Source organism: Tyto alba, unplaced genomic scaffold (assembly GCF_018691265.1).
Source record: "Tyto alba isolate M040663 unplaced genomic scaffold, T.alba_DEE_v4.0 Super-Scaffold_23, whole genome shotgun sequence".
Taxonomy (NCBI): Eukaryota; Metazoa; Chordata; class Aves; order Strigiformes; family Tytonidae; genus Tyto; species Tyto alba.
The window spans coordinates 19448960-19468238 of record NW_024881297.1 but is presented as its reverse complement, the minus strand read 5'-3'; the positions used below and the strand labels follow the sequence as shown (position 1 = coordinate 19468238).

Here is a 19279-nt window from a genome sequence, read left to right as displayed (position 1 = left end):
TTATTTAGCATTGATTCATGAGGAATTGAGATTAGGATCTTTGGGAAATATGGCAAGATTAACGCTTGCATTTGATACGCACAGAATACTGATCAGAAGCTCCATGAGACAGCCTGGCCTTGTGCAAGCGACACTGGTGATACAACGCCTCGTGGTGGCTGCAGTACAGGACAGCAGGTACTCCTAAACCATGCCTTTAACTTTTAACAGTGACCGTGCTTTAAGATACAATGTGAAATTGTATTTCAAATCAGCTGAATCAACAAATATATACATTGCCCGGGGAGTTGTTTGTGGGCTTTATAACCAAAACACAATTCTGAAATTTCTTAAAGCTGTACTGAAGAGAAATAGTTCATTTTCTTTTACTGTTGAAATGTTTTACAATCTTATACCTAAATAATGCAGGCTGTTTCTTATAGTCTGTAAAGGAAAGTATAACACACAACCTAAAGAAGCAGTCAGGCTCTACAGAACAACGGCAACAGAATTACTCAGAAGAGGCATATGCACGAATTTTCTAAAATGTATCTCCTGACTTAAACATTTTAGCACCAAGATTTATTAGTCTCAAAAAAGGTTGTCCATATAGAACAACAAAGACTTGCTTGGAAAAGATGATGACTTTCAGCGTTTTAAGTAATCAGGTGGTCCAGATTAATTTCTGGTTTGTAACAGATACTTGGAAGCTGAATAAGCAGAAGTAATTGAAAAGAGCAGTTCTGATTTAATGGTTTAACTCAATCTTTTATTATTTACCCCACTTAACCAGGGGCTGATACCACCTTTCCTGTAATTGCATCAAGACACGCTGTCCTAGTGGTTACAGCTGGCGATGCTGCACATGCAGAGTCAGATTTTCCTCGCACGTTTGTAACCGAGCATAGGTATTCATTCAGTTATCACTCTGAGTCACAATGGCACTTTGGGGAATCTGGGAATGGGGGATGATAGTGGTTTGTTAGCGCTACAAAGCCAGGCAAATTCAGTTCATAGGCAGCAGAAATCCAGATCACGTTATCCAAGCGCTCCATAGGTATTTCTGCCACCAATACACCAGCAGCAGCGTGATCTGGCATTCAAGACTAACAGAACTGTGGACTGTGAGAAGGGTGGCATAACACTGAACTGAATAAACCAAAATAATTCAGGTTTCAAAAGAGAAAATTATCCCCCCAATTTTATTAAATGTGCTATCATCTCTAACGGATCAGATGTGACCTATAAGCTTTTCAGTACTCTGGATTTTCTCTGTGTCGCAGGAGTATCAGTATATGGGATGAGATCACACATACGTGGCATCAGTAAACATTTTCTGTCTTCTTTTCTAATAGAAAAAAAATAAGTTTCCAAATCGATACTCACTCAGTTTCACACTCCTGAGTTCTTGTATCAAGCCAGTATTTATCCTGTCTGACAAATAGTATGTGGAGACAGCAGACCTCTCAGGATTTTGCTATTGTGCTGAGACTCAAAACTGCTGATTAATGAATTGCACTCACAGTGTGGCAGGACAGCACTTTGACCATGGCAGTAGCTCTTCAGAAGACTACAGTGTCACAGGCAGCAGCAAAAAAAGGTGAAATTTCCTTTCCCCCAACTTTGTTTCTTGTCTAGATCCCAGCCTTGTAAATACTTCCTACTTTCCCAAAAGGATTGCTGAGAGCTGGGAAGTGCTGAATGCAGCACTGTTCACAGGATCAGAACTTCTGGCGGGACTCTTTGGTGCAAAAGACTTCTTTCAGAGGAATAATAAAGCCCAGGAGATTACATGAAGTTAGCTAAATATGGATGGAAACAGCAAGAATATTTTGGGGTTTACTCAGAAATTGAGCAGATGAAAGATGATCAAACACACATCCAGCAAGTAGATGAAGCAGAAGTTATTACTAACTTGTTTTAAGCTGGTTTTTGGATGATTTGCTGACAGTTCTGGGTCCTTGTTTCAGAATAAAATTACTTGAGCACATATATTAGGCAACTACTTTCCTCAATTTTAGCCATGCAAGCTGTGACCCCCTCCTCCTAATAAGTAAGGGACAAATCCGCTTACGGCTGTGCTTCAGATAGCAAGCTTGTTTAAGTGTTTCTCTGGATGAGGGCCAGAATCCCCCACACCTCACTGCGTCAAGCTGGTATGCAAGCTGTACCGCTCATGCTTTATTTCTGCTGGCTGCTTTGCTTGCAATGATTACCTGTCCTCCCACCCATGTGGAACCGTATCTGTTTCAGAGCCTCGAAGGCTCTCATAAAAACTAATTATAAATTATATTACTACATCTATGTGGAGCTTTTCTTCCGAAATAATCTTATAAACTGAAATACTGTATACACCTTGTTGTGCATACATGTGTAAACGTGTATACCGGAGGCACTGGAGAGCAGGACTTGCACCTAACCCGCAAAGACACATTACTGTTAAGGCTACCATGAAAAAAGAAGATTTATTTATTTATTTATTTATTTATGTTTATTAGGCCATAAAACATGGCTGCTGGGAGCTTGCTGTCAGATGCTGAGATTCTGATGCAGTTTGTTTTTTTTCTTCAGTCCTCAAATGTGATTTTCCCTCATGGCTTAGTTCGGTAAGATAATCCAATTCAAGCATTTCAGCCTACAGAGCATTCACCTCAAAGAAAGAAATGCTTCTATGTAGGCACAATGGATCATTAGGCTTTTTTTTCCTGACAATTCCTGCTTTAGCCTAAGTGCCTGTGATTTATTCACGCATTTATTCACTCATTCCTTTTCTTTCTGGTTTAAACATCCAGAGTATTTCTATGACTTGATTACAATTGTAACTCTGCCTTTCACTGTACAGAAATGTAGTAACTGCTCAACTTCTAGATCATTAACCTATTATATTGACCTTATTTTCCGTGTAGCCTGCTTCAGATTTCCAGTGCTGTGATTTTATGCCTACTTAATTTGTGCATGAAATTCTTTACCCTTTCTAGCACACGGGCACACGCAAAATCTGCAAAGTAGATTTTATGCAAAGAAGACGTCATCAATCAAAGGAGCTAGCTGGTGTCTAGCCTCCCCACACAACTTGGTTCCCCTGGAATCACATCCAGCTCCTCCTGAAGTTCACCATCAACTTCCCTGTGTACTAATCTTGAACAGGACCAGCTTCAGAAGCAAAAATCCACCATATCTCCCTCCCTGGCAATAAAGATATAATTAGCACTTCTGGAAATGTTTCTGACAGAACATGTAATAGTGAAAGAAAACCTAATGGAAATGACTGACAACACTGTTGGTAATTCTGATTTACTGTCAAATATGTGACTCCTTTGAAAATACTATTTAATCTAAGCCATTATAAAATTTCTTTCGCAAGAAAGTTATTGCTGTGATTTGCTAAGCAACAAGACTGCAGATCCTCACCAGTGCAAACACTCAGTCACTCACTTCTGCCATGAGGAGTGATGTCAGAGGATGCTTTGCCACCAGCGGGACAGATTGATGCATGTGACAGTTCACCAGGAGAGCCAGGACAGGAATTTTTCCCACACTAGTCCCAAGCACAAATCCCAGCATATACCTAAATTGACATTTTTGTAATTGATGGTAAGTAACATAGTTTAGACAGCTCCTTACAAACAATACGAACACTTCCGAGGTTGTTGATAGTAACTGAAGTTTCAGAATTTAGCCCCAAGCTTTCACCAATTAATATTATTATTGAATTTAAACAATAAAAAAAGCAAAACCAGATAGAATTTCTACCTGAGGACTGCCTGTTAAACTCCAAGGAAAATACTCAATCAATCCTATAGCTGCAGTGAGAAAAAATCTTACACCAAATATTGTATTTGTGGCTAAAGTGGCAAGTGTTACATCATTTTGTTCCTTATTGTTTCTTCACATATAGTGCCATTTGGGAAAACTATTTGCTTATTTTTGTCCCTAGAGAAAAAGTGGCTTTTTTGTAATGTTATCAATATTGTTTTACAATAAGTATTTGTGACAATATTCATTTATCCAATTCTGAAAATAGAAAACCTGTATGGAAAAATCAGACAGCGCTTGTCCTCATTTGCAAAAACTTAAAAGTTTCTGAAGTGTGGCTCACCTTTTAGTCTGCCCTAGAACTTAAGTGTGTTATTAAAAAGTTTTAAAAAGTTAAGTTTTAAAAAGACAGTATAACCGAGATATTGCAACAATTTGGTGTGAAAAAGGCATCATCTGGGGCTTAACACCGGTGGGAAGATACAGTAATCGATTTTCTCGTTTCAACTCAAAGTAAGCACAAAAGCCCCATGTAAAGGCCTTGAGTTTTTACTTACAGACAACACCTCAGAACGGGAAAGGATGTTCTTCTGACAATTTTGAAGCTTTTGCTGCGTTTTTCTCTACAGCACTAATTGCCTTGCTTGCGCTACCAGCTTGGCTGTTTTCTACGGGCAGCAGGAGCATGCACTTCTTGAAGGCTGGACACTACAACAACGTTAAGCACTCGAAATGTCTGGGATGCGACTTGTTTTGTTTTTTTTTTTTTTTTTAAATTCCAGACGCCTTCCCCGCCGACCGGCACTTCGCTACAAGCCCGCACAGCCTCCGTCCCCTCGGCCGCTGGCGGCGCGCGCACAGCCGCGCTGGGGCGGGTACTCCCACCGCCCCCTCCCAGGCCCCCGCTCTGGGCAGCGGACCGCCAAGCCGCAGCCGCAGCGGCACCCGCGATGAGGCAGGCCCCTGTGCGCCCCTCCCGTGAGCAGCGAAGGAGGATGACCGACGGCGGCGATGCTCCCCACCCCCCGGGCCTAGCGATGGCTCCGGCCACCCTCAGAGGACCCGCCCGCGGCGCGAGCTCAGCGCCTGCGCGCCGGCACCCGCGGCCGCCGCGCGGTGATGACGCACGCACGCGCGCGGCCGGTGGCCCTCCCGCGCGCCGCTGCCAGCCGTCCGCCATGAAGGCGACGCCGCTTTCCAACTGTGAGCGGCGCTTCCTCCTGCGCGCCATCGAGGAGAGGAAGGTGCGGTAACGCTCTCCCTTTCCCCTTCCCCTTCCCTGTCCCCCTCCCCTTCCCTGGGGCGGGTGGGGGCCGCCGTCCGGCGGCAATCCAGAGCTCGCCTTCCCCGCCTTTCCGGCCCCCCACCCCGCTGAGGGATGGCGCAGTAATCTAGTGTGTGTCTCTGGGCCCTCAGCGCCTGGACGGGCGGCAGTGCTATGACTACCGGAACGTGCGCATCTCCTTCGGCGCCGACTACGGCTGCTGCATCGTGGAGCTGGGGAAGACCAGGTGAACGCGGGGTTGGGAGGGAGCGGGGGCCTTGGCCGGCACCCTGGTCTCTGGGCTGCGGGGAGGCTTCCAGGTGCCGCTGCGGTTCTCGCTTCAAAGCGTTACGGTTCCAGATCTGTGGAAGCAAACGGAGTGCATAGCGTTGAATGTTAGGCGTCTGAAAGCCTGCTAAGATCCCAGTAAACAGATTTTAAGGTCTGAAGCCTAAAATGCATCGGAATTCAAGGATAGGACTGTAGAGGAGGAGTGGGAAGGGATGGGGTTTCCATGTTGATTGTAGGTTACAAAGTGAATAAAATACAAAATTATTATAACTTTTCATCCCTTTGTTCACTGACCTCACATGACATTTTGCATTTTTCCACAAATCAAACAGCCCGTTTTTGTATGTGGAAAAGAGGAATCTGTGCACTTACATAAACATTTAGTTATAGATTCTCAAGTGTTTGAGTCTGTTTTTAATCATAGAAGATAGGAGAATGTTCTAATACATTTGGTTCTCTCAGTTTTTGACCAGAGTTTATATATGTATGACAGAGATTGAATGAGAAACTGTCAGGAGTGAGAAAGACAAACTAAGAGCTTAATCACATGCTTTTTAAGAGTATGTATTTTGTTTCTAGTGATAGGGAGTTTTTTCCTGCTAAATTCCATGACCGAGTGGTTTATTTACCTTTGCAGAGTTCTTGCACAAGTCTCATGTGAACTTGTTCCCCCCAAGCCAAATCAGCCCACAGAAGGTATACTTTTCTTTAATCTTGAGCTCTCACCAATGGCTGCACCTGGTTTTGAGCCTGGCAGGTATGTAGTTTTCTTAAAATGACTAAACGAAGGTGACATAAGAGCCACTGTTTTGATGCATGAAAAACATAGTGTAATCTTACTCAATTTGGGTTAATTTTGTTTTAACAGGCAATCTGAGTTACTGGTGAAGCTGAACAGACTAATAGAACGATGCCTGAGAAATTCCAGATGTATAGATACTGAATCACTCTGCGTCATTGCTGGTGAAAAGGTATGAAAACCTACTAACTTCAAGTGGTTTTACACTACAGGATACATATGGTCTGTTTTGAAGGTGGTCTTTGTCTTGTTTTGGAAACTAGAAATTCTGATTTTAGGTTAATGTAAAGATCCACACACCTGACTTTACAGATATTTTTAACTTACATATCTACATAGGCTTTCTGAAGTAGTTGAGACCCTGCGCACTCAAATACTTCTTTGAAGAATAAAGTTTAAATTGTACTTAAGTGTTACATATTTTGTCATAATTAAATCTGGCATACTGGGTGTCTTGGAATATACTGAGATCTTTTGTTGTCTTAAACAAAGACCTGAAGAGTATGTGTGGCTTCTTTGTATGGTTTAAAAAATTAAATTGTTTTGAAAAAAAAATAACTTCTGTAGAATCACCTCACAAATTACCAAGCAGTTATGTGTGCTTTTTCTCAGGTTTGGCAAATTCGTCTGGACCTGCACCTTCTGAATCATGATGGTAACATTATTGATGCTGCCAGCATCGCAGGAATTGTTGCTCTGAGTCATTTTCGCAGACCAGATGTGTCTGTACAAGGAGAGGAAGTAACTGTGGTAAGTTGTACCAGATCAACGTAACTGTTGTGGCATCGCAGGTAGCTTGTTTCTTTCTGTCTAAAATGGAGAATTAAACGCTTGGATAAGCGAATAAACTTCAAGGTACTTAAGTTTTAGGATAGATGTGTTGCTATTCAAAATGTGAAAGGATATTAGGGAAGCCTGCCGAATGCAGAACTTTATCAGCCTCAGTTTAGGGGAATATTAATTGTCAGAGACAAGTATTTTACAGTATTTTGACCAAATCAAGCATAAGGCTGATGTATGTGCTGTATTTACCCGTGTTTGTAGTAAACAGTAAGAATTGCACAAGAAGATTAAAAAGGAATTTTTTGAATATGGAAATGACTAAACATTTGTTAGTCTTTTTTTGTTTGTTTGTTTCTTTCTTTAAATGTCTTTGTACAGAACATAATTTAAAAATTAAATGTGTTTTGCCAATAACTGTCTTCTGGGCCAATTCTTTCCAAAGTACACTCCTGAGGAACGTGATCCTGTCCCTTTGACTATCCACCACATGCCTATTTGTGTCAGTTTTGCTTTCTTCCAGCAAGGGTAAGATTTTTAAGTCTTTTGACAGAAACAGCTTATTATCAATTCTGCAGAATTTATCTTAAACATAGAAGAGTCCTAAGAATATTTATATTGACAAGCCTATTTCTTAAAACGTTTTATCTGAAGTGATGTGCCACGGGGAGATATTTATGTGTTCTGCACAGTGTAACTAACCAACAGCTTTCCACAGATGATGTAGAAAACTTTTTTGGGGGGGCGTATACCCATAATTACTACTACGTAAACTAATTCCTTTGTTTAATTATTTTAAGGATAGTAACTCACCTCAAACTTTTACTGTTGCCTTATATTTAAAAACACGATTCTAGGACGTATTTATTGGTGGATCCAAGTGAACGTGAGGAATGTGTAATGGATGGCTTCCTTGTAATTGCCATGAATAAACACCGTGAAATTTGCACCATCCAGTCCAGTGGAGGGGTTATGCTGGTAAAGGATCAGGTAAATCTCTGCCATGACCAGTCCTTCTCTTGTATATAAACTAGTTCGTGTGCTGTAATCTTCATACTGAAATACCCTTGCTACTTGGAAGCTAAGAAATCAGTTACCTGTCTGATTTAATGGGAAAAGATGATATATCTTTAGTCCTTGCAGAAGAGCGTAGTACTGTGTATCATGCTGAAGAAGAGATGTAGAAAAGGCATATTGGTGAGATATGTGTGTCTTTTTTTCCCTGTGATTTGGCCGAGGGAATCTGTAAATTAATTCAGGCTGCACTCACAAATAGCTAGAGGCTGTTATAACCTTTTGCATCAACTCACCATATATCCAGTCCCTCGTACCAAGATGTCATATTTTAAGTGTTTGTGTGACTGCTATGATGTTCTACCATTTTAGTTAAAAACATCGTGCTTTCATGATTGTAAACTGTTGTTGTATGTGTAACAAACAGGTTCTGAGATGCAGTAAAATAACAGCTGTTAAGGTTGCAGAAATAACAGAATTAATTCAGAAAGCCTTGGAAAACGACCAGAAAGTTAGGTGAGTGTTTTGGGAAGGAAAATGGGTATTTTTAAGAAATTTACTAAAAAGTAGTGTCAACCTGTAGTTTGAACAGCAGATTGTTTTCACTTGTATTTGTTTTAAATACCAAGTGTTTGTATATTTGGACTTGAAAAGAGAAAGCACACTCTTTTAAGTGTGAAACATCTTGAAAGAATGTCTGACATTGACTAGGAAAGAAGGTGGGAAGTTTGGCTTTGCAGAATCTATACCGAATCAAAAGATCACTGCCTTCAAAATGGAAAGTGCTGCTGTTGATACCAACAATGTGGAGGAACAAGCAGAAGAAATCATCACTAAAGCTGACCCTCCTTCAGAAGTGTATCTTTTTGGTTGTATTATTCAGGAGAAAACCAGGCTTCCCATCCCCTGCGTTAGCTCTGCTAGAAGCTGAACACACATCCAGGGTTCCTCGGAGCTTAGGTCCTTATGGCCTTCAGAGGAAATATCAACATCATATTGGTTCTGGTTCTAACTGGTTTTAGGTATCTTAATTCTTAGACTAAAGTGAAGAACTGGGGTCTGAAGTGTCTGACTGGTACAGTAATTGGAGAAGTACTCTTCCCTCTCAAATCCCCCTTTAAGCGTGTTCTCCCTTGGGGAGAAAAGGTACAGCTTAAAAAACCAGCTGCTTTGCTCTCAGAATATAAAGTTAACCACCAAACACCAAGATTTTTCTTGACTACTTCAGTTTTACCAAACCAATATTGCATACTCCTGGGACAGCCCAAATTGGGGAAGGAATAGAGAACGCCTGGGGAGACCTTGAAGAATCTGAGAGGGAAGAAGCAGTGGAAGAGGAAGGTGAAAGTGAGGCTACTGCTTTTGAATGTCAGAAAATGGAAACTGAGGATACAAGTACAATGGGGGAAACTAAGAAGGGTAAGTATGTACTTACCTTGATACCAGATATGTTTATTATATCACTTTACCAGTCTAGAATAAAAATGTGAAAGACGTCCTAAGCAAGAAAGGAGAATCACTGTAGCCACGTTCCACTTAAGAGTTACACCCACTTGCTACTTTCACTTCACCTGGTCACTTCTGTTTTCTTCAAAAGAAAACTATTTCTGTAGTATATGGAAAGCTCAGAATTAAACACTTGCCCTTCTGAATGTTGCTTTAAAAATGCTGTGGTTATTGGTTACAGAAGTTGCTTGTACAAAACTGATTGATGGTTTGTGGTTGGTTGGTTTGTTTTTTCAGATGAACCTATTGTACTGTCCGACAGTGAAGAGGAAGAAGTAGTTGTTCTGGAACCACAGGCAGTACCAAAGAAAACAAGGTAACCGTCATGTGAAATTAGGAGGGGAAAGGAGTTTGTAAGGAGTGTTTTTAGGAAGGACAGGATTTTGGCAAGGCCAAGAAAGGCCTTGATTGATCAAGGGGAACTAGAGATAGCCAAGAGCAAGGAAGCTTAAATCCAGGCTAGTTGGCTCCTGTCCGGGGAGGCCAGTCTCCCTGGCTCACTTGCAGCTGTCTAAAACGCTTACGGATACTTGACTGATCTGCATCATTCCAAAGGGAGTGAGAGCATAAAAGTGGATTTGAATCAGCTGCTCCTTTGAGATGCTGCAGTGATTCTACACATTACATTACAGCTGATCTTAAGTTTTTATCTCTGAAAAGTGAGATTTATTGCTGTGTCCTTGCCCGAGCCCTGGACACCCTCATTGTTGTGTGTATTACGCTTTCTAGAAACTGAGTTTGATCTTTGCACTAGGCGTGGTGGGTGCTTGCCCTGTTACAGATAATCAGCCTGTGTTCTTTTGAAATAAAACTATTCAGTACATTTCTCTGATACGAATGTTGTTTTCTTCTCACAGAGCACAGACCAACTCGAAACAAGAAAATACAAGTAAGAAAGCATTTAACAAAAGGAGAAGAAAGAAGAGAGCTGCTCATTAAAGCCATCATCCCTCCTTCAGAAATGCTGTATAATACATAATTTGGTCTATTATTGCTGAACTTATGTTTGTAGATAATTTTATTTCCTCCCACCTCGTCTTGCTTTTATGTATATTTTATAAAACTGTTGTACACAGCTTTAAATAAAAAAACTTGCATGTAAGTGAAATTCCATGGTTAGCATCCAGCAGCAGCAAACTCACTACTTCCACACCTTGAATTGCAGATGTAAGAGGGAGAGTTTTTCTAACAAAATACTGCCACCACTGAAGTGATGTGTGTATAGTCAGTTGTGGTAAAAGAAATTATGGCTCAAGTGCAATGCCAGGAAAAGCTTCTTTTAATTAAGGTAGATATTGCACACCTTGGAAGTGCGTGACAGCATGGAATGTTCTTTGGTGGGAAAAATGGTGTGCTGTGACTTAAGACCTTGCCCCTGTCCCTGCACCTTACCTTTCACCGAAAGGGCTTTGGATAAAAACCAACAAAACAGCACAGAATTTCTGCAGAGCTTTTAGAGAAGCAACTCATACTTCAACAGTGCAGTTTCTTAAAAAGTTTAATTAAATATTACATGCAACAGACAGGAATGTTTCTTGAACTGTTGTCAAAGAATTGTGCTCTGAATTCGGAATTGGGCAAAACAAAGATACAAGGAAGGCTCTGAAATGTCTGACCTAGCTACTCTGTTTGAAAGCCAAGTCAAATTGGAAACATGCACATATTTACAAGAGCAGAGTAGGACTGCTTTACATGTGACCAGAGTATTTAATGAAATACAAACAGGAGAGAAGTTACTGTTGTGCTCTTTCAGAAAAGGATAAACACAGAAAGCCCCATGCCTCCAGGAGCTAAACCAGTGTGTTCTAGCATCAGAGCTTCCAAGTCCAAGGGACCGTCCAGAGTACAAGAATGAGTGAAGATTCTGTTTCTTCTTACTTCCACTGTACCACGAGACCTTAAAACTTCTTCAGGAAACAGTATTCTTTGTACTATTGTTTCTCTCCACACACATACCCTCTCAAACCCTGCATTCCTCAGAGGCTTCATTTTGAAAGGACCAGAAGTTAAACTGAATAGGCAAAACAGTAGTACAGTACAGCCTGGAATAATTTTGTTCAACGCTTGGTACCCAGAGCTGGAAGTGTCCCATGTTAACTTCAGAAAATGAGAAGATGTAAGAAGATGGTACTTCCTGCTGCAGTTAGAGCTGTAGGTGAGGAAGGAGGAACATCACCAAAGTGGGCAGAGGCCAACCCATGGCTGAAGTGTTTTGTGAGGCTGTAGAGGAAGTCCTAGTGGTATGTTGGAAGTATAGCTCAGGGAGCAAGGGAGAATTTTTCTCTGTGTTACAGGAACAGTAACAGAACACCTTCCATTGAAAATTGAACAAGAAACCACTGAAGTCTTCTCCCTAAAGTTCTTCCACTATGCTCTTTTCTGGGGAACGTAATTTATAAGCCTCCTTTAGTTTAGTCCTCTACTGGAACGTTGGTAGTTGTCAGTGGTCTTGGGAAGTTTCCAGCATACACCCCACAAAGGGGACAGCAGAACCCCGTTTCTCAGGAAGAACGCTGCACACTCATCTTCAAACAGTAATTGCCAGCCAACCTTTGGAGTTGGCCTCCCAAGATCACAAACTGATGCTAACAGCGTGGCAAACGTGTTGCTGTACCTACAAGCCTGCCTCTCCTGCCAAGTTAGAGCATTTCCAGACTCAGCACCAGACACAATACCCTGCACAGTTTCTTCCCCACCTAGTTTTAGCTTTTTGGTGGCAACCTACTGAAATTAAGCTAAAGGAAGGCTAGTGGAAAACCTGGTAGACCAACAAAATCTGTTTTTTTTTTTTTTCATTAAACATTTGGAAATGTGTATAAGTCAAAAGTGCATCCTAAAAAGCTCAGATTGGCCAGAACAAGGCAGCCTCTGCTGCGTACTTTTGTCTTGACTGAATAAGCCACCACGGCTCAGCTTGAGCAGGTTTGTGACGGAGTTCATTCACGGAGGGCTCAGACTGCAGAGCAGGGGTGGGCGCAGAACAAGTTTTTAGTTGGGACAAGCAAATTGTCTCACTCAAGCATGTGCTTGCCAGCTTGACAAAGGGCTGATTTTTTTAAAAATATATTTTAAGTAGCCCACACCGTAACAGCTGTTCGACAGCTGTGAAGAATTTGTACTGCTACCTGCTGGGCATCCAGACAACCCGACGGACAGCGTTGAATCAACTTCCAAGTTGAAGTGGCACAGGATTCACAGGGCAGCCCTTGCCAAAAAGCTTTAGAAATTAATGCCAGTTTAAGATGGTAGTACTACTCCTCTGTGGTTTTAAGGTATTGGCAAGACCACTAACATCAGATGTAAAAATTGTTTTATTAGCCAACCTGGAAATGGCTTAATTAAACACACTTCCATGCACTCACTGTTTTACATGCAAAGAACAGCAGGTACAGGGCAGCATCACTCCATTTACACAGGTTGAAGGTAAACTACTTGATCTAATGCCGATTAGGTGCTAGTTTGCTCATGCAATGGTTCTACAACTACGAAAAAATAAGACCCGTTGGTCTATGTTTTTGCTGCATGCCGCAGAGGAAGCCTTCCCAAGCAAGAGGGATGTACAGAATTCTGCACATGGCCCACCCGCACCAGACATTCCCTCAGAGGGCACGGAGCAGTAGTTCGCCCTCCTGCAGTTTAATCCCTCCACCATCCCTACAGAGGTACTAGATAAGCAGACTCATGACTCATTTATTTTAGTAGATATGGATCGGTTTTCAGGAGAGCTAACACATCAATAGGAACTCCATGGGTTTAAATCAGGATCAGTTTTACACTTTGACTAGCAAATGCCTGTAGCAAGACCAGTTTCTACGTACTGGAAGAGACGTATGAACTGGTATAGTGGTTTTAGCTGAGTAGTCCCTGCAGCAGAGTGTTCAACCTGACGGAGGTCTGGCAATGCAATACACAGCAATCCAGGCTTCCAGTAACTTGCACATCCTAAAGAGTCTCGCAAGACTCAATTCCAGCAAGGTGTTCTCCTCATAGCTACATAGTTTCTTCCAGTATTACAATATAGAATAAGAATGTGGCTTAATGGCTAAGTCCCAGTTTAAACTAGACTATAAAAATGCTACAAATACTGATGCGGAGCCCAAGTCTTTCTCCTTCCACACAAGATTAAGCCCTACTATAATAATGCACTGCTAATATTCATGTTTAGCCTATACTTAGATAAGCAGTCTCAGACTTCACTTGGTCTGCATGGTTAATTCCGTGCTTGAAGAGAACATTTTTATAAAAACCCAGCTAAATATTTTAACAAGATTGCATGTACAAAAGATTTACATTAAAACCACATAAAACTACCTTCATAATTAAGCTCATCAAAATCTGCATTAATATTCCGAGTGATCACATCTAGAATTTTGAACCATGTTTAAAACTGTACATAATTTTCCTGTAATATACATCTTTTTAAAAGATCAGTCTCTTGATTATTACAATAAGTTTAGTGTCTCTGGTGGGTCAATAAGCGATACTCCATGGTACCTAGAGAGGGGAAAAAAAGACGCAGGATGTCATCTTGCTCAGGTGCTCTCTGCTGTGAAGAACAGCATACATACTGCAGCGAAGCACATCTCCCACTAGGCAGGAAACAGTTTGGGGCTTGTTGGCTGCCATAGATTTGTAGGAGCATTAGGTACCATCTCCTGCCTACCAACTGTAGGAACATCAAGAAAATTCCTCCAGTTCCTACCTGATGGTTCAGGCAGGGATAGCAGGCCCAGTGGTGAACACCCAAGTATTGCTCAACAAAACACCGTGTAAAAACCCGGGGAGTCTTGTCACTGTTTCACTTACATGGAAGGTTTGGTTAGTTGAGTCTGACTGAAGACTCAGGATACACCCCACCACCCCGCCCCATTGAGTGGGACAAGTCAAGTGTAACACACCAGCTTATCACACATCTCTACAGATACTCACTTTGTGCTCTTGTACTTTTCCCTTATGGACTGTTGTGTGTGCTGTGCTGCTTTGAGGTAGGTGTGGTATAGGTCCATGAGGCAAGGCTTGATGTCTTCAAGGGTATAGCCTGTTACTTTGCACAGGGATTCAGGCTAAGGGAAAAGGAAGGGAAGAGGGACATTTGAAGTTTTTCTGTTTGCTTATGCTGACAACCACTGGTGGAGTTTTCAGCTTCCTCTTGAAACTCTGTTGTTCTAGTAGGTTGGCAGAGTGTCCTTCCCTCAAGCACAAAGTAGTTTAATACTACTCAGATTTTAGCAGTTCATGTAGATTTACAGTAATCCTGAAAACTATCATATTCTAAACAAGTATTCCCTGCCTCCAGCACTTACGCTTTCTTACTGCCCACTTCCTCATCACAAGGAAGCTGCTCACAGCTTTGAGGAGGATCACCAGAATGGAGTGCATCAGTAGATGCCTCTTCCTCCTATCCAATAAAAGGTGTGTGGTGTCCCCCCGCCATTTTCCAACATCATAGGGAGCAATCCCCAATTAACAACCCAGGAGCACGGAGGGGCTGCGACTCCTGCAGCCCAGGCCCCAGCACTCAGAACCACGTACAAATACGCTTAAACATGCCTGAAGGTGTGTGAAGGCTCAAGTTTTAGTGCTACATACCCAAGTTTGTCCAGTGATCGTATAGCCTGCTAGATGGAATGCTGCAGCAGCAGTAACTGATGGCAAGTATTTCAGGAAAGGATCAGCATCAATTAGACTCAGCTCCCCAAGGTACTGCAAGGGAAACAAGAGAAAGGGAATCACCTGCTTCCAAAAGGAACTAGAAGAGCATTTACCTGTCACACCAGATCCCTAATTTAAGCTTCCAATCCTGCCATCAGGCAGAGGAACAGCTTTTACTAGTTTCTACTTACTTTCTCATTTAGCATCTACTGTTAGCTACTGACAAACAGTGTTCCCAATGCATTCTTTTTCAACACCACTTTTTATATTTATGTTCCCAATGCATTTTTTTTAAACACCACCTTTTATATTTAGAGGTATATAAGATCTAGAGGGCAGAGTGCACAATGAGACAAAGGCTTCTATTTAGGAGCTCTGGTACCTGCCATACCGTTAGGATTTAATGTAACTTTAGCTGAAAGATTAATCTGTGCTCTGCTTTAGAAATCAGGCCCCAGTTTTAGGAATCAGTGCTTGTTGAAGGGAAAACCAAAACAACAGGGTTTTTTTAGACAAAGTAGGTGTGCCAGCTTTAGATAAGAAAAGAGGGGAAACATCTAGCAGGGAAACAAGCCCCACATTAAAGTTAATCAATCTCTGCCTGCTCCGAGCAGGCCTGGCTCAAGCACGCACACCAAGTGCCAGCCTGCGATAGGAACAGAGCGTCCGAGACGCTCAGTGGCAACAGGAGCGTTCGCTTCCAGTGGTGCCACACCACACTGTATGCACCCTCCAGAGCTCACCCACACCACATACTTACAAATAGGAAGAGGCAGGGAAGCCTGGGCTGAAGAATCTGTCAGCATTTCTTTTCTTTTCTACTGGGACTAGGAAACAGAGCTCGTGAAGCGTATTAATAGTAACAGAACTCTACAAGCCAAGTAATTCTTACCATTGATAGGCTCTCCACTTTAGTGTTTGTCTGCTGATGTAGGAAATACTGAGTGAGGAACTGGTTGATTGTTGGAGCTGCCAAGTCAAAGGACAAAACCTTCAAAATTAAGTGCTCCATCCTTAGAACCTGCTTCTTGGTATAGGTATCATCTGTGATGTAGACAAACTCTGCTACTTCAGGAGGATAGATTTCTTCAAACTTTCTGCCAGGAGAAATAGTTATGAGCAAATAATTGAGTGCTAGAAACACAGATAACCAGTAACATTTAATGAAAGCCAGCATGGAAATTGAAATTCTGACTTGTGAAGTAGCTGGGCATCACTACCAAACAAGTTTGCTGCACTTGGTTCAGTAGCTCTTGAACCAGCAGAATTTGAAGTTACAGAGCTATGATAGTCTGGTATTTTAGCACTAAGCAGTTTGGGACTCAGCTACAGAAATTCCAGAAGAACCCACTAAACTAATAATTGATACAAGCAAAACTTTCTTTTTTGCATGCCTTGGTCATATTCCCTCAAATGCTGTTCAGAAGCCTTCTGCTGTTGCAGCTAGAAACAATGAAGTCTCCCATTAGGGCAATCCACAAAGATAGCCTAGAACCTTTCTTGCAGAGTTTCATACAAACCACCAAGCCTTTAGGTGGTAACTCCCGATTTCTCTCCTAGTGCAAAGCCCTCCCAAGTCAGTCTGGCTATAAGCAACAGAAATGTGATCACCACAAGACTTCCACCTGAATGAAACCAGCAGGTGGAATTTAAAATTAAGCAATTTTACTTACGATGCAAGCAGCATAGCTGCAGTACCCACAAGCTGAAGTTTTCCTCTCAAAACAGACATTGAAGAAAGAAACCTATCAATGTAATTCACAGCTAAGTGCAGGGTTTCATTCTGTAATTTGTATTCTTCTCCAACTTCCACCAGCCAGTCCACAAGAATAGCCCGCATGTTGTTTGTAATATCAGGTTGCTTCCTCATGTAACCTATTTTAGGCTTGCATTTCACCTGTAGGTTTAAATGACAGATAAAATTGAGTTTGGACTAAGTGCCAGTAGGGAAGCAACTGTTTAAGCTCCGATTACCACAGTTTAAACAGATCAGAAGTAAACAATGGTAAGTCCAGGATCAGTAAGTTATATTTCCATAATCTTGCTTTCTGGCTTCTGTTCAGTGCACTGCACAATCAACTTCATCACAAGAAACCAGTCTTTCATTCACAGCATCTTATTTTCTTATATCTAGCAAGCTTCAGTTTAGTCACCATAGTAGTAACTAACATTTAGATGTATTTCTCAACCCCAAATTTCTCCCCTATAAGCTATATATATGTAAATAAGAAAAGAGACAGCAACTCACCTCCATTTCCCTAAGGTACGTATGGATATCACTGATATAGTCTGGCACGTTATTAACGTTTGTTTTTTTCTCTTCTGCTTCTGAGGTTATTGAAATATCCATAATACTTGGAGAATCTAAGCAGAAGGTAATAGCCATGTTAAAATTGGCATTGTCACACCACTCCCTCACAGCACTGGGAGGCACCCTGCTCTGCAGGGTGTCAGCAGTGGCCCCCCGGGACCACTGAGTATGTTGCCTCCTGGGCAGGCAGAGAGGGCAGACACTCAACCAGACTGGGAGTTCGGGAGGCTCTAGGGAAGCTTCCCATTCCCCTCTTAGTTCTTTCCCCTAAGAATAAAGGGATGGAAAACTCCTTTTGCAATTTTGTAGTGCCCAGTGCACCCTGTGTTACCTTGCTACACAGATGTGACTCCCGTAAGCTTAGCTATTGCAGCTTAAAACAGGGCAGAGTACCAGAGCTTTTTATAGACTGCAAAAGTGGACCATAATGAAATCAACCCTCAGATATTCACACGTGTGTTACAGAAGATGGATCCGAGAGCTCCCATTTCTTACATACTGGGAAGAGCTCAAAACACTTGCACTAGTACAGGGTATTGCCTGGGAGAAAAGTCTATGAAGTCTCAGGATCTTCCTGAGGAAAGTTCCCTTTTAACTCCACAGTGGTAGCAAAGGGTGAGTCTTTATGGGCTGCTCTGGCCTGTAATCTGGTTTCTCTTGTGAGGTACTGATAGTTAAGGTTAGAAACATAAAACTACCTACAAAGAGCAGGGGATGGAAGTGTAGAAGCTCAAGTAATCGATAGCTCAGCTGGACTGAAAACCTGTTGTATTGCAGCAGGAGGCTCAAAGGAACCAAATCGGTTTCAGCAGTAACCGAAAAGGTGTCTTCCGAGCCCCCCCCGCACCAGTCCATGTCCCGAACGGCTTCAGGATCTACAGTCCTGCTCCAGTTTGCTCTGGAAACCACTTCCTAGGTAACACCTCGCCACAGCCCCGCTCACCGCCCTGCCCCCTGGGGGAAGGGCCCTGCAGGCCCGGGCGCTGCCCAGGTCCACCGCAGCCGGGACGGGACCCCGGGGCAGCTCGGCTGGCGGGGACACCAGCCGGGCCCCGGGCGGGGGGTGCTCGGGGACTGCCGGAGCCCTGGGGGGGGTGTCACGTACCGAAGCTCAGCTCCATGGCGTTGCCCAGGGGAGCCAGGGGCCGCCGCTCCCCCAGGCCGCAGACGGCCGCACGCAGCCCAGGCGCCGCCGCCTTCTCCTTCTGGGTTGCCGGGCCGCCCCGCCGCCGTGGCGGCTGCTGCTGCTGCTGCTCTCCGTCCGGCTCGTCCACATGGATGGCGAAGGCCTGCTGCCCGCCGACCGGCCGCCCCGCCGCGCCATGGCCCTCACCGCTACCCCGCGCCGCCTGCGGAGAGAGCGGCCCGTCAGCGCCGCCGAGAGCCCGGCCCCGCCGCTGACAGCCGCCGCTGACAGCTCCCGCCGCCCCAATATGGCGCCCCTCGCCTCCTCGGGCCCGCCGCCCCCCCACCCCCCCGCCTTCCCTCCCCGCCTCACCTGCGGCGGCAGCCCGGGCCGCTGCTGGGCGCCCCGCAGCAGCCCCAGCGCCACGCGGGTGCCAGCGGCGGGCGGCGGCGCCTTGCCACCCGGGGGCACGTTCTCCTGGTTCTCCTGCCCCGCCAACATGGTGGCGGTGGCGGAGCGCGGTGGGGGCCGGAGCGGGGCGCCGCTCGTGCCGGCGGCCGCCGAGTCTCGCGCCGCGCCGCCGCTCTCACCGTTCAAGTAGCCCGCGACTATTGAATCGGCCAATGGGAGAGCGCGGCGCCGCGGCGCGTCACGCGGCCTACGGGCGGCGGCAGGGGCCAGCGCGAGCGGGGGCGGGAGGGGCGGAGTCCCGCGGGGACGCAGGCGCGGGGCGTGGCCTGGCGGGTGGGGGCGTGGCCTGGCGGCCGCGGAGCCGATTTCTTCCCTTTTCACTTCCCGGGG

General features: G+C 44.0%; 3 protein-coding genes across 3 annotated transcripts in view; 1 reads left to right on the top strand and 2 right to left on the bottom strand.

Annotated features, from left to right (window-relative positions):
- Positions 1-4557, bottom strand: part of ANXA5 (annexin A5) — a 52551-nt gene extending 47994 nt beyond the window's left edge. The window contains exon 1 of the mRNA XM_042796457.1: positions 4293-4557. The gene's annotated coding sequence lies outside the window, so the exon portion shown is untranslated. The remainder of the gene's footprint in view (positions 1-4292) is intronic.
- Positions 4558-4843: 286 nt separating this feature from the next.
- EXOSC9 (exosome component 9) lies at positions 4844-10562 on the top strand. Its single transcript, XM_032997777.2, has 12 exons — positions 4844-4979; positions 5152-5246; positions 5928-6047; positions 6159-6261; positions 6702-6839; positions 7315-7397; positions 7727-7859; positions 8311-8399; positions 8595-8741; positions 9112-9302; positions 9627-9705; positions 10247-10562. Exons 1-12 carry the CDS (start codon positions 4914-4916, stop codon positions 10326-10328), a joined length of 1326 nt encoding a protein of 441 aa, XP_032853668.2. The 5' UTR covers positions 4844-4913; the 3' UTR covers positions 10329-10562.
- Positions 10563-10869: 307 nt separating this feature from the next.
- On the bottom strand, positions 10870-19070 carry CCNA2 (cyclin A2). The gene is made up of 8 exons (XM_042796455.1): positions 18851-19070; positions 18458-18701; positions 17290-17405; positions 16715-16938; positions 15934-16138; positions 14979-15092; positions 14319-14452; positions 10870-13883 (listed from the first exon to the last, which is right to left on the bottom strand). Exons 1-8 carry the CDS (start codon positions 18977-18979, stop codon positions 13832-13834), a joined length of 1218 nt encoding a protein of 405 aa, XP_042652389.1. The 5' UTR covers positions 18980-19070; the 3' UTR covers positions 10870-13831.
- Between the last annotated feature and the right edge of the window lie 209 nt (positions 19071-19279).

What these genes read in the sequence shown, in the direction of transcription:
- EXOSC9 (XM_032997777.2), top strand. Translation starts at nt 4,914, where the DNA reads ATGAAGGCGACGCCGCTTTCCAACTGTGAGCGGCGCTTCCTCCTGCGC. An exon ending in CCTGGTTTTGAGCCTGGCAG is followed by an intron (nt 6,048 to 6,158) that starts GTATGTAGTTTT and finishes TTGTTTTAACAG; the next exon opens with GCAATCTGAGTTACTGGTGA. An exon ending in TTATGCTGGTAAAGGATCAG is followed by an intron (nt 7,860 to 8,310) that starts GTAAATCTCTGC and finishes TGTAACAAACAG; the next exon opens with GTTCTGAGATGCAGTAAAAT.
- CCNA2 (XM_042796455.1), bottom strand. Translation starts at nt 18,979, where the DNA reads ATGTTGGCGGGGCAGGAGAACCAGGAGAACGTGCCCCCGGGTGGCAAG. An exon ending in GGCCCGGGCTGCCGCCGCAG is followed by an intron (nt 18,702 to 18,850) that starts GTGAGGCGGGGA and finishes CTCTCTCCGCAG; the next exon opens with GCGGCGCGGGGTAGCGGTGA. An exon ending in AAGTGGAGAGCCTATCAATG is followed by an intron (nt 15,093 to 15,933) that starts GTAAGAATTACT and finishes TTTCCCTTGCAG; the next exon opens with TACCTTGGGGAGCTGAGTCT.